Genomic DNA, 15,007 nt, shown 5'->3' with positions numbered 1-15,007 from the left:
CATTTAATCATCAATTAAAATTTACAAATAAAAAGTAAGATGAAACATCTTAATAATTATGTTAGAAATTGGGATCAACGGTTTATTAGTGGCGAAAATGGTGTCGGGTTGAAAGCATTTTTCAACAATAGCAACTGAGTAGTACCATGTGGTATCGTGATGTATCACTTTAGTGCTCTATAGTGACTTGATTACAGCGGGATGATTCAATTGCAGTCAGCATTGAGGGTCCCAATAGTCATTCTCCCTGGCTAGGGTCATTGGGTTTATAAAAAGTAAAAAATAAACATTTCTAATATTACCATTGTCTAGGGTCACCATTGCAAGTCTGTTTCTCTATTATCAACACATTTAATTTTACCGATCATTTTTTTATTTTGATTTTTTAATGAATTAAGCTATTTTAAATTTAAATTAAACCAACATTATATGGGTTATAAAAACAACAATGATTATGAAATAAACAATATGTTACAGTATATGAAAATACCTTAGTAATCTATCTGAGTAATTATATTAAAAGTATTTTATATGATCATTTAAAATATATAAATATAAAATAAATGTATATGCAATACTCAAACCAGTTTATGAAAGGTGGTACAATGGTTCCCCGTGTTATTATTTAAATTCTTCTTTTATGTACTATAGACTTTTAAACAGTTATTTTTTACAGCAATTAATTTTTCTTTTTATTTACAGGGGTTTGTGCATTGTTTGTTTGTATTTTGTGGTTGTCAACTAAGGATCATTTAGCTAAAGTTTTTATTGACGATCCGTAAGTATATTCAAAAGTTTAGGTCAATATTCTTTTGTTTCATCATACATGAGTAGATATATTTAGTACAAAGGTTAGTAAACTTTATAGTAACTGTTATCGGATCTAATGAATTTATTTAGTACAAATGTAGATATATGATTTACTTTTCAGTTTTGGATTTTGTTCGTTTCATTTATTTTGTCCAAAAAACATTAAAATACACAAGATAACAGAGAGCAAAAAACAACACTCAGTTGGTCGGACAGGATTACCAAAAAGTAAACTGAATCACTGCCTAGTGGCTCTCTGATGCCAATGAGAACATAATTAAAAATTTTTTTTTTACATTAATTTTTATTTGTTACATTAATTGTTAAGCTTGGTTTCCATACATCACTACACGCTATCACCAACAGCTTTCTGTGATGCTGATTGGTTGGTTGAATCGGGGCACCTTTCTGATTGCCTCATGGACTGAGCAACAGTGTAGCTATTTTATGGAAACCAGGCTTCAGTGTACTTTTAGAGCAAAATATGTAAATTATTATAACACATTTTATTTTCGTAGAGAAATAATCAGCCTGGTGTCCAAAGTTGTACCCCTGTGTGTCGTATATTCATTCTTTGATTTCACTGGCGTAAGTATTAAATCATTTTTATTTACTGTTGGTACTAGTAAATGTGGCAAAGACAAGCCAAACCAGTCACTCGTCGCAAAAATCGATTTTGAGTTAATAATACAGGGTTAAAGAGTAAAATAAGAGCTATAAAATGGTAGAAAAAATCATTCAAATCCAACATTTCCTTATGAAGTTACAAGCATTTAAGCATAAAACTGTTTAAAGAACAATATTATGAGAAATCAGCCTTCAAAGTTTATGATTTCAGGCATTTCTCATGCAGAAACTATCATAAAATCTTTAAAAAGTGTTGTTTTAACATTGAAATTGGGAAAAATATCAGCACAGCATGATGTATACATACATAAACCTCAGTTTAGTGAAATAATATAGATTTAAAAAAAATTACATTCTAGCATGTTTTTGCTATTTTCTCTGAAACACAATTTGCGACGAGTGACTGGTTTGGCTTGTCTTTGCCACAAATGGTGAACATCTTTTTGTGTGTGATGTTTCTACTCTGATTTCTTTTGTTTGCAAGTGAATTGGACTGATGTACAACCATTTCATTGGAATAAAAAAAAATACATTTTAGGATAAAATAAACAAAAATACTATATTATAAGTGTGCCCAAAATATGACCGAAAAGCTTAACACTTTTGTTTTTCAAGACATTTGCAATTAGACCAATAAAAAAAATCTTTTGTTGGTCAAGTTTTGGGAAAATCAATATAATGGGTAGGTCGGTAGGAATTTTTTTTTCTTTTTTAACACACAATAATGTGTTTATGCCTAAAAAAGCAAAGACCATTTATAAATCAATATTGAAGAGCAAAATAACACTGTTGCATCGCCTATTTTCCAGCAAGTTTGGGCTATTCCAGCCTTTTTCGCTCATTAAAAAAATAAATCTTAACCTTAATCTCGTATATATTTTGGGTCTGTCGGGCTTGGCCAAAAAAAAAAATATTTTTTTTTTTATTTTGCCTATTATTATATGGTATGACAAACTTTATTGCAATTTTCCCCAAACAATTTGAAGATGAACATAGATTATAAAACATTAATGTTGATAATAAACACAACAAAAATTAAAGAAGATTGAACATTGGGTTTCAAAAAATATAGAAATATAATGATTTATTTACTTGCTTATTTATAAAGGTGTTTACTTTTCTAATTTATTTATTAATTGATATGATACATTTCTGCAGAATTGAATACTACCTAAAAAAAAAAAAATGTAGATTATAAAAAAAAAAAAATGTATTATTATCCTATCCATAACGTTTTTACTTTAAGGTACGTAAGAACCTGTCAATTTCATGTGTACCACCGAACAGAATTTGGTTTTGGAATTTGGCACAATATACATACTGTACAAGCGATGGATTGGTTGATAACAGTGGAGTTAAAATAGCTTAGTGGTTAAGATGCTTGCTTCCAATCCTATGGTTCTGGGTTCAATTCCTGTCCTTGATTTTGTTGTGATATTTGATGTCTTTTTAGGCCGTATGCAATGGAGGTCTGCGAGGCGCCGGTCATCAGAAGATAGGAGCCATTGTTGGCTTTATAAGCTACTATATCATATGCCTACCAGTCGGAGGGTACTTGATGTTAAAAACAGATTTAGGAATAATTGGTAAGTAAACTTGATAAAACCTTAGTTAACCATTTCATCATCATCAAGTGATTTGCCAATTGGCAGGTTTGTGGCAACCACTCAAACCATCTGTCGAGATCTATAGCCAGTCTTAATCGTGCGGCAAAATTAAAAATAGAGGCACTTTCCAGTTAGTAGGTATCTGCATATTCATTGAAAAAAAATACAAGGCCTCACTTTGAGGGCTGAGAATAGTTATTAACACTTAAGCCCTGTCCAGACTATCACATTTTATTTGACAAAGCATGTGACATGCCTAATTTTGGTCATGATGACATCACATCATGACCATACAGTATATAGGCACATCATGACTATATATGGGCATACAACAGTTTTTTTTTTTTTTTTTGTTAAAGAATATTTGATAGTATACAGGGCTTAAGGAAGGCGAGTGTACTGTACTGTAGGTGTGAACTGTAATAACATTCAAAGGACTATACTATTGCTTAGATTGTACTGTAAAGCTCAAAGAATTAACTAACAGGATAGTTTTGGTTCGAATCCTCATGGGTAACGATGAAGAGAATATTTTAGTTAAGGAGTGTTCTGTAGATTGAATCAATTTGAAGGGTAATGATCATGCAAGCTTGTAAAGCAAGTTACAGTCTGGCCACTCCAACATGAACAAACAATGGTACTAGTGTGTGAAATGATGCAGTAATAGGCTTAGAGGCTTTAACTCTTTTAATAGGTGTGTTATATTAGGCTGGATGACATGCACGCGCAGGCTGGAAATGGCCTGCAGGTCGCCAGTTTGGAACCCCCTGTTTTAGTCAATTGATTGTTCATATTTTTTAACATCTAAAATGAATGCGGCAGGGGCAATTTCAAGGTGGCTCAGTCAGCATGGGCCCTTATACTTCGAAGGTGCATACTTCTTTAGTATTAGTTATTTATTTAACAGATATGTATATTGTTCCTAAATATGAATTATAGTCAATATGCTACTGGTAGTTTATGTTCATGGCCCATTGCGCCCGATGATTTTATGGAGAACGTAATGCCGTCGTGCGCATGCAACAGATTGTTTTTAATGACCATCAGTTCAGACCCAGGAAGCGGAATTGGATTCGTCGTGCGACTCGTTGTAAATGGCCGACTTAACTGATTCTTCTGATTATTTTACAGGATTGTGGTCTGGTATCACATTAGGTCTTATGGCGCAAGGATCATCGCTTTTGATTTACATGATGAAATTAGATTGGGATCTTGAGGGCCACAAGGTAAGCTCTTTTGCCCCACTCTTACCTTTTGTCCTATGCTTTCTTTTGCTTTCAAAATAGGCTTAAGATGTGCAATAATCCCTTTGAAATGAAATTTGGCTCCTACTTTTTTAATATGTAATTATTATTAATGAAATTTTCCCTTTAATTTGATACTAATTTTATGTTCAGCCGTTTTGATATATATTGTATTTATGAAATTGTATTTATTTTCTCAGTCCAAGTTTGTGCAATTTTTTTAATGTTTTTTTTAATGTTTTTTCTTTTCTCCTCTTGTGTGATTGTTCTTTTAAGTTTCCCTTGTTTTCCAAATGATTGTTTTTCATGTTCTTTTTGATTGTTCTCCTTGTCTTGTTTTTTACATTTTTCCTGGTTTCCTTTTGCATGTTGTTTTTTTTTTTCTTCTTTTTTTTTTGTGATAGGCTTAATTATTCCTGAAATTTATAAAATTTTATGCATTGTTCAACTTCAATTTCTGTATATTTTTGAAATTGAAATTAAAGATTTAATTGTATTTTAAATTGTATTCCAATAATTGAAATTGGAAATGCTGGCTGGCCCCTGGGTTATACACAGCAGCCCAGTACAGCGATAGTACCAAGATGTAATTGTTAAATTGTATGTATCTGTTACATTTGAGGGTTAATATTCAAGGAGCGAAGTTATCCAACTATAATTAAAACCTGACACTGGCAGAGTTTGAGCAAGGCTCTTCAGGGCATGAATTTGGTGTCATAACCTTAGTGGAGTAACATCCCTATAGTCCAGTTAGGGTGGGGTATGCAGGTCATTCGACCTTACATTTTTTTTTATCTGCTTTGTTTTTATGGATATTAGCTCAAAAATAAAATCGTAGCATTACTAAAAAAAATGTATTTGGATTTATATAGCACTTTATACAGAAATGGTCTGAAAGTGCTCTAAGTGTGGATTAGTTTTTACTTCTTGCTTCTCTCCTAAGTGTCTCTTTGTATCTGAGCTTCCCAATAAACCGGTGCCAAAAAAAATGTAATGGGTTCTTTTAAAGTGCACATGAGCTGAATTTTGTACACAGGGCCAATGGTTTATAGTCCTTATCCAAGAAGACTTGTTCTAACGCCAACCAAATTATGGCTGTATGTTACCCTGCTCTTTACCACTCGACCATCCAACATGCCAATAAAAGAAATTGAATAGAATTGAATCAATTGATAATGTTTTTGCTGTTGGTTGATTAGATTAAAATTAAGGGATAGGATAGGAGTATTTCGGTGTGCATCGCACCAAGGACAACCCACGAAGTCCGAAGACTCGTTTCCAGTGGGGTCCTTCTGGTGGTGATTGGGCAGTACACTGGGAGACAATCCCCTACTCTTTTCTGAAGAGTGTACTGCGTTCTATAACATACGCATGGGCCATATTGCATATTTTCTTTTTCTTATCTTTTTTTTTTTTGTCTCATCCGAAAGATGGTGCAATATAACATAACTAGTATTTCAGCCCTCCAGTTGAAACACAAGGAGAGCAGCGACGGGACTTGAACCGGGGACCTAGCAATCTCTACTGCTTAGCGCACACGCAGTGGCTACCACCAGTTTAGCCGACTGAGCTCAGCTGCATTTAATATTTTACATTGTTCCAATCTAACTATTGTAACTCCAATTATAGTTATACTACATATATGCTAATCTTTACAAATTAAGTGTCATTTTGGGAGTAGATTTTTGTTTTAGTTGTTATAATTAATCCTGATATTTCTCATAACTAAATACTGTAATAAAGAAATTGAAAGTCAAAGTTTATAACCATCATGATGCATCTTCACATATATTTATTATTACTTTTAAGAAATTGGAATTGTGATTTAATTCTGGAAGTGCAAATATAATTTGAATCAAATATCATTTAAATTATAGTAAATAATAGATAATAGAAGTGACTAAATATTTTGTATTTTATAAAGGCGCAAGTCAGAGCTGGTGCAATAAAATTAGAATGTCTTTCGAATTCCTCAATACTGGAAGGAAATGAACAGTCTGAAATGCAACAGCTAAACAGTGAACGTCTTGATCAAATACAGGCGGACACAAATGGAACAGAATTACGACGGAGCCTTTCCACAGACACATCAAACCACAAGCTTTCCATGGTTGATGAAGTATCGGAACAGGAAACAAAAGAAACACTCATGAAGGCTGAACTATCAAATGAGAAAACAGATATAGAAACTGTCCCGCACGAGACTGATATTCGATTGGCTCGAGATGACATTAGGTTTTTGGTGTGCAAGCGTCTTTCCTTATTTCTTGTTTGCCTCACAATTTTTATAGTCGGACTTTCCTTGGGCATTTTTTTCCAACCGTCCTACTGTGAAAATTTTGGTAAATATGATGCAGTAAATATAACACTAAATAATGAATATATGTATTATGATGATGATTGCATCCAGTTATAATAGATACCAATTTTTTTTTTTAAGTTCTTAAAGGTGAGCTCCAAGCACATATTTTCTTTTTATTTTTTGTTTAATTACTCTCAAAAAATAATATTCACCCATATTGGGGAGTGTGATAATGAGTTTGCTTAAGGTAATATAAGAAAAATGAAGGCCCATTTTCAAGTGGGGGTATAGCTAAAATTACATAGTCAAATTCATATTCTTTTACACACAAACTAGCTGAAAAGGATGCTTTTTGAAATAGTGTTTGTGTGATAGCCGTACCAAAAATAGTGATAATTAATTATAATTAATTAATTAGTTAATTAATTATTGATAATTAGTAACATACCAAAACAGTATGTTTGTATTCTGGGAGTATGTCTGTATAAAATTATACAGTTACTCCATACCTTTAATTTTCAATGGTATTATTTAATTGATTTTTTAAAATTGTAGTTTAATATTGTATGTACAGTTTAGTCTGTGTATACCTTTTTTGTCGGTGCTTGTTTAGATGTGTGCTTCGTCTTTAGTTAATTTTAATATTTAAAAAAAATTTAAGTTTAACGCACCACTCTTGTGTGCGACGCCGTTCCAAAGGCGTATGTTCGCAAAGTTAATTAATAAATAAATAATTATTCTTATGTGAATTTACTTAAATTTGTCAATCCTGATGTTATGAAAATTTGTTTATGAAAATTACTTCTTCCAATGTTTCCCACTTTACCCACATACCAATTTTGTACTACAGTAGCTAGGGAACCTATGAACAGAAAACAGTTTCTGGGAGATTATTGCTTGCTTACAGGAATACGGGAGGCCGTCCAGATTTCCGAGAGATTCCTATGAGTTACGAGAGACTATGGATCCCTATTATAAGATCTTGATTTTTTTTTTTCATCATGGTTTCTCAAAATATCTCTTCATATCATTGTACAATGTAAGAATATATAGAGAAAATCTGTGGCTGGAGCTCCACATTAAGAAAAATTGAGAATTTATTTTTTAATGTAATTTATTTTATTGATTCCATTGAAGTATAATGTTTGAGTGAAAGATAAAAAAAAATCAGATTTTGATTATGATCAGAAAATTTTACCAGTTTTTAACTCATGGTTCTGGAAATGTTTGTGTAGAAAGAACATTTATGTCATTTTAGTCCATGGGGTAGGGGATGGGGAGCAGAACAGAAAGTTACCAAAAATGTGCACTCCCTCTTTTATACCTGTCATAATTTTTAAGTTACCTTTATGTCTGAGATTCAAGAAATGCCTTGTTGATTTGCAGTTGATAGTGCTTGTAAAATTATATACAAGATGGGTGTCTATCAGTTGTCAGAGTTTGTAGAAACATTTTTGAAACACATTTTCTACATTCTTGGTGTGAAATACAGTAACATTTGTGCATTTTACCAAATGATATAATCTACCAAAATATCCCATAAAGTAGCATAATTTAACTATAAAGGTACCCATCTTTGATATTGGTTTACAGGTGCTGTCAACTGAAAATTTCTTGGGTAACAAGGTATTTAAAAGCTTATATATAATATAGGCAACTGAAAAAATAATGAGTTTAATTTTCTATCGATTCATTACCTAATTACAGTATTATTAATATTAATAAGTAAATTGTGTGCTAACATTAAACTTTCAAATGGTTTTACAATGTACGTGCAATTTTTTAGCAAGAAATATTATGAAGCATAATATATGTATGGGATGTAAGGTATTGTTGAATTTTGTTGCAGTATAATTATTTAATATGATTATAAGTCAGGGCCTATTTTTTATTTTTTATTTAAATTTATTTTTCATCTGCTACAAGTAACTACTGTAATTAATTTCAGGATGGAAGTGATTTCCTATAAACCAGTGGCCGCCATTGGATGGGAGTTGGCACAGGGAGGTGGCCTTGCTGTAGAGAGCTTCCCCTGCGCTAACAAATCCTCATGGAGAAACGCATTCTTATGTATTTTCAAAGGTTATAAGAGTAGCCTTTCAAATCCCTAACTTGACTTAGCTTTTTTAACCTTTGCTCCTCAACCACTGGATGACCCCTTCTCCCACCCACTTACGTTTCCATATAATACATCACCCCTTCCCCCATTTGTCATATCCTTGCACCACAACTTGCCATAAAAAAGGCTCTAGATGACATGAGAGACTATTTCTTTTTATCCTGGTTTAACAGGATTCTAACCTATAGTACCCAGGCTGGGATTAAAGGTAGCTAGTGCATCTTAAAAAATGGAATAAGCTATCGATTCATTGACAGTGATTGTTCTCCATCTACTCCATAGTTGGGGACTCTGATGGAAGTTTCTCATGCATTGGCTGCTTTAAATGTAAATATATTAAAATTGTATACGTACATAAAATATTTTGCTGACGTCTTAATCTATTCCAAAGAATAACCATGACATGATTTGTATATGCACCTAATTATTGTAAATTTTATTTTGTATAGTATGTAGCTGAAACTTATTTTCTATGACAATACTGTACCTAGAGTATGATACGGATTATAGTATGGACAATTTTTTATCTGAATACAGTATTTTTCGATAGACTTATGAAGTTAGAAAAAGGATATACCTCAATTTACATATATGTATGTATGTATATATTATATATGTATGCATATATATAAAATATATACATTGTTTTGTAGAGCACTCTTATTTTAAGATGGTGCATTGTTTATATAATACTATTTTGCAATTTGCATAGCACACTCATTTTGGGTTTGTGCACTCTTGTATTCATAATCAGTGTACCACGTCACACAGGGCTGACCCAAGCTATGTTTGAGTCTGTCGTGTGTTTCATTCTTGAAATCCTCAGCTGCACTGATGAGATCTAACAAGATCGAAACGGTACTGTCTGCATATGGCACCTCTAGATAGCCAAAAAAAAAGCACTATGGGACTTAAGTTTGAACATTTTTGTCTCCATTTTTTATAATTTTGAAAAATTTACACCCCACCCACCCCTTTTGAATCTGCCACTGGATTTATGGTTTGAACGTGTTGTCTATAGCATTAGGTGAAGATATGTAATGAGTTTTTATTGAAATAAAAAAAAATACTTACACAAGTTTAAAATGTTTATATTTTATTTACCCAATAGAAATTAAGATCGGTTTTTGTGTCATAATTCGAGTTTTTTTTTTCCATGTAGCCTATTAATTTAGTTAACATGATTGCAATATATTTTTGTGATAATACATATCTTTTTAAGAAAGTCGGAAAATTAAGCTAACTAAAGGGTGGTTATAAATTTGGATACTTTAACAACGTTATTTAGTTTAATAATCTCAATCTTAAAGTATCTTAAACTTTCGCGAAAATAATTTTTTTAGGATTGTCTTAAGAACAAGTCGAGATATTTGGCCCCTGGAATTTCGTATGGTAAATACATTTAAGATACAACAAGCTTTATTTGCTTAAAGCCTGGCTCTAGTGGGAAAATGATTTGTTGTGCAACTGATTTTCCTAAGATACAAAAAGCATCTTACACAAAAACAGATCTCTGGAGCGGTTAATAAGATACAGATTTTTGAATATTGAAGAACTGGGTGAAAATTTGGAAACGGTTACGCCCTCTTTTCACCCAGTTTTTCGTCTACAGTATATGTTTTTGTTTGTTTGTTTTTTTTTTTTATTTGTCTTAGAAAATTAGTTGTACAACATATCAGATTTTTTCCCTCCAAAGCCTGGTTTTAAGTCTCGGCAGTTAAGAGTATGAACCGATTATTCAAGAGTCAACACAGTGGACGTAATGATATTTATTAGATGTGCACAGAATAGTTTGATCAGAGAAGGATCATTCTGTTTGCTTTAAATAACTAAGCACATTTGCAAGGTATGGAGAGTTGTCACTACTGTATTAAGTTAACAGAAACACAAAATTTTGTCCATTCTGTGTTTATCAATTTGCTTCTCATCTGTTCGTACTTTTCGAACACATAATGTTTGACATTGGCTCTGGAGAGGTGGGTGGTGGTGCACTTTAGGGTGATAGCCCCTGCTGGGATCAGGGGGAGGAGCTTAGGCATTTATTGAGGTCTTATTTAAAGCGAATTCTCAACACCATGTATTAAACGGTTTTCAATGGCGGATCCCGGAATTTAAAAAGGGAACCAAGAGGACTTTCTTTTACAGATGGAGGAGATATAGCTCAGCCCCACATGGTTGGGGCCGAGGGAAGGGAATTTGTGATTACACCTCCAAATGGTCGGAAATTACCATTTGAAGGTGCCAAATGTTAATATATAACCAATGCAATTATGCAGCAATCACGATTACACTTATACTACTTTGGCGATTTCCACGCAGATTTGCTGATTTTTAAAATATCCTCCGGCAATTAAAAATCTTTCCGTGAGTATGGTGACGAATTAGATTGATTCCTCTGATTGGTCAAGGAGATGTGGACGTGGATGTATTTCTGGAATGTGCGAGAGTGAGTTTTGAATGTTCTACCCTGGAAAATGGAGGGTGGGGTAGGGGTGTGTGCGTAAGCGCACGCACCTCCGCACCCCCCCCCCCCAATACGGGCCTGAATTGTCGGTCCACTGACGTACAGTAGTTACCGTGACGCGCGCCAGCGATTGACGGGGCGCCCAGTAGGGTCTAGAAATCAACATTTAAGGAAACCAACAGTAAAACAAAAAAATTAAATAAATAAATATTATTTGAAATTGGTAATCACGTACGTTCACTCTAGTTTTGCTACTAAATACAATAGGGCAATCGCTTAACATTTGATTACCCTGTTAACTACAGAGTATTTTGCCTAAATAATAACAATTGCATCCGTGTATGATGGGCGATTCCATAATTTTCGGCCAAGTGCCTGTGAATACCAAATACCAATACATTTTATGTGATGATCCATTATATATGTCGGTACTCTTATTCGGTACCCCTCTACTTCCCCAGATCATAGTGTACAAAAATATGTTGATTTTGCAAAACCATGAGTCTATTTTTTGTCGGAAGCCATTAACTAAAGCAATGTTGGTTACTTATATTATATCCACGGTTACATATAATTTTACCATTATATAACATATTGTGGGGGTTCAAGGGGTCCGGACGAACCCCTCTCTGTGAAGAAACAATATACAACTGGCTTACAAAAGGCATGCTAACATACCTAGACATAGGTTGGAAGATCAGACAATTACTAGGCTTAGCCCATCTAGTTTTCAATTAAATAAATTATACACACTGTTGGTTCGCTATCATAATAATTTATGTACGAAAGTGCATTCTTCATGTCCCTGTCTCTTATACACATCTTGTATGATGGGCGATTCCATAATTGTCGGCCAAGTGCCTATGAATACCAAATACCAATACATTTTATGTGATGATCCATTATATATGTCGGTACTCTTATTCGGTACCCCTCTACTTCCCCAGATCATAGTGTACAAAAATATGTTGATTTTGCAAAACCATGAGTCTATTTTTTGTCGGAAGCCATTAACTAAAGCAATGTTGGTTACTTATATTATATCCACGGTTACATATAATTTTACCATTATATAACATATTGTGGGGGTTCAAGGGGTCCGGACGAACCCCTCTCTGTGAAGAAACAATATACAACTGGCTTACAAAAGGCATGCTAACATACCTAGACATAGGTTGGAAGATCAGACAATTACTAGGCTTAGCCCATCTAGTTCTGGTTAGCACTGTTCTTGGTTAGCCGTGGTAATAATTTATGTACGAAAGTGCGTCCTTCAGGCCTATCGGTTCATCGATCCATGGAAGAAGTACTACATATCCAACTGCTCAATGTTGTTGAAATATAAAAATATATTGCCTGTCTTTGATTTTTTTCCTCTATGATATATAAGCCAAAAGATCGAGATAAAATTACTTGACCTTTTCTCAAGAGGGGGAAACCTTGAATTTTGAAGAACTTAAAGGTCATTAAAATACAACTCAGAAGTCGGGAAAGCTCATTTCCGGCCATCTAGGAATCAAAATTTTCCCGGGGGAGGACCCCAGTCATTTCATTTTGGGGTTTCTTTTGGAAAACATTTTGAACCCCCTCTTTTAAATCCTGGATCCGCCCCTGACATCTTACTTGAATCTATTATAATGTGTATGATGATGGTGATTAGAGGCATACAGATTTAAAGAAAAATACAAAAACAGCGTGGTGATTAATCCTGGTGTGATTAGCCCTAATCCTGGTGCTTTCTAAGACGGAGTCGACGTTAAGGTAAATAAAACTCGAAAAAAGAGAGAAAAAACACTGTTCCGAAGGCATGTTTGCATACATTTTTATATCATTTAAAACATCTTACTTGAATCTATTATTACTGTGTATGATGATGCTGATCAGACATACAGATTTCAAGAAAAATAACAGCGTGGTGTCCCTGTTTGCATACGTATTTGTGACATAGTTATATGTACTTATTAAAACATTGATACAAATCAAAGTTGTCAGTTATTTCATTTGAAACCAGTGACAGTATAATCTTAGGTAAGCAAATGGTTAGCATTAGCAAGAATTTAGTCCAATGAAACTGCTTATCATCTTGATACCTTCCGACGAAAATTGACCCTACCGGCGTCACCACGGCGTCCCCACCGATCGATCTAACGTGATGTTGTTATGTTGGTGTTTTATAGATTATTGAGAACGGTAATATCACCGAAAAAAATAGATAAAATGGCATTAGAATGACCAACAAAGACAACTGAAGACAACAGTTCGTCATTAGAAGTTATTTAGTATAACTTTATTCGGAAAATTAATCTCAAAATCGAGTTGCCGTCACCGGCGTTCTCAGTGACGTCGTATGATTTTTGTGCGATTTTTACCAATTAACCTCAAGTCAAAAATAGTTTAGTCAGGTAGTACCTTGTAAATCAACCCAGAAACCCGGTAGTTTGTTGATTGTTTATTGGTAGCGTCTCTTCGCTGCCAAAAATAGTTTTTTTGGCAGTTGCGTCCCTGGTGACATCGTGAGGGCATGGTGAAGGCTGGTTACGTTTTGGTGGCACATCGGTTGAGTATTTTCATTCATCTGTCAATGGATGTAAGTCAGTGGCTATCCATGGAAGAAAGGACTACCTCAGCTACTCAATGTTGTTGAACTATAATATTGCCTGTCTTTAATTTTTTCCTCTATGATAGGCCTAAAGAATGAGATAAAATTACCCTGACCTTTTCTCAAGAGAGGGAAACCTTGAATTTTGAAGAACTTAAAGGTCATTAAAAGACACCTCAGAAGTCGGGAAAGCTCATTTCCGGCCATCTAGGAATCAACATTTTTAACTTCTTCTTTTAAATCATGGATCCGCCCTGACATCTTACTTGAATCAATTATTCTGTGTATGATGATGGTCAAAGAGGCATACAGATTTCAAGGTACAAAAACAGCGTGGTGATTAGGCCTAATCCTGGTGTAATTAATCCTGGTGTTTTCTAAGACGGAGTTGACGTTAAGGTAAATAAAACTCGAAAAAAAAAAAATGTTCCAAAGCTAAGGCTTGTTTGCGTACATTTTTATATCATTTGAAACATCTTACTTGAATCTATTATACTGTGATTAGTGCTTTCTAAAACGGAGTCGACCTTAAGGTAAATAAAACTTGAAAAAAAAAACTGTTCCGAAGGCATGTTTGCATACATGTTTATATCATTTGAAACATCTTACTTGAATCTATTATACTGGGTATGATGATAGTGATCAGGCATACAGATTTCAAGAAAAATACTTGCACATCAAAATTCATAATTGTCCCGTCCGTGACATTTGAGGAGGTTTTTTTTTTACGTTCATTGGGAAAGTAATATTATGAAAAATTTAATATTAAATTTTCTCTTACTAGAGACTATAACTTAATATTTTATCAACCAGCTTTTAGTGCCTAAAATATAATATTTCAAAAACAAATTGTCACGGACGGGACAGTTTTTGTCAGACAAGACAATTTTGTCACGGACAGGACAGATTGTCATGGACGGGACACTTAAACAATTAACGAAATATAAGTTTCTTTGCTACTAAATTAGAGTAACAAAGGTAGCAAAGCAAATGAAATGTTGCACTGATATCAGAGAATAATTTTTATCCCTTTTTATTGAAAAGTATGGTTTTCTCTCATTATTATGGAATGTCCCGTCTGTGACAGCACATAATTCATATTTTTTCATAAAATTATATTTATGATTTTTGGTAAACATTTAGGCATGTAAAACAATCATCTGGGGATAGTATTAAACAAAAACAATTTAATATCTCTTTTAGATGAGGAGAAATATTAGAATATGTAAACCTTT

General features: G+C 33.6%; 1 protein-coding gene across 1 annotated transcript; it reads left to right on the top strand.

Annotated features, from left to right (window-relative positions):
* The first annotated feature begins 563 nt into the window (after nt 1-563).
* On the top strand, nt 564-9,787 carry LOC117114503 (multidrug and toxin extrusion protein 1-like). Its single transcript, XM_033258172.1, has 6 exons — nt 564-600; nt 703-778; nt 1,329-1,398; nt 2,891-3,023; nt 4,176-4,270; nt 6,213-9,787. Exons 1-6 carry the CDS (start codon nt 564-566, stop codon nt 6,702-6,704), a joined length of 903 nt encoding a protein of 300 aa, XP_033114063.1. The 3' UTR covers nt 6,705-9,787.
* Nucleotides 9,788-15,007: the final 5,220 nt, after the last annotated feature.

The sequence above is a fragment of the Anneissia japonica genome, unplaced genomic scaffold, assembly GCF_011630105.1.
Source record: "Anneissia japonica isolate Jap-2015-1 unplaced genomic scaffold, ASM1163010v1 scaffold284978_len400890_cov162, whole genome shotgun sequence".
NCBI lineage: Eukaryota > Metazoa > Echinodermata > Crinoidea > Comatulida > Comatulidae > Anneissia > Anneissia japonica.
Note: the sequence above shows the minus strand (reverse complement) of the source record. Positions and strands in the feature narration are given on the sequence as shown.

Coding starts and splice junctions, on each gene's coding strand:
- LOC117114503 (XM_033258172.1), top strand. CDS start 564: ATGTATATGCAATACTCAAACCAGTTTATGAAAGGTG. Junction 601..702: donor AAACCAGTTTATGAAAGGTG/GTACAATGGTTC, acceptor TTTTATTTACAG/GGGTTTGTGCATTGTTTGTT. Junction 3,024..4,175: donor AACAGATTTAGGAATAATTG/GTAAGTAAACTT, acceptor ATTATTTTACAG/GATTGTGGTCTGGTATCACA.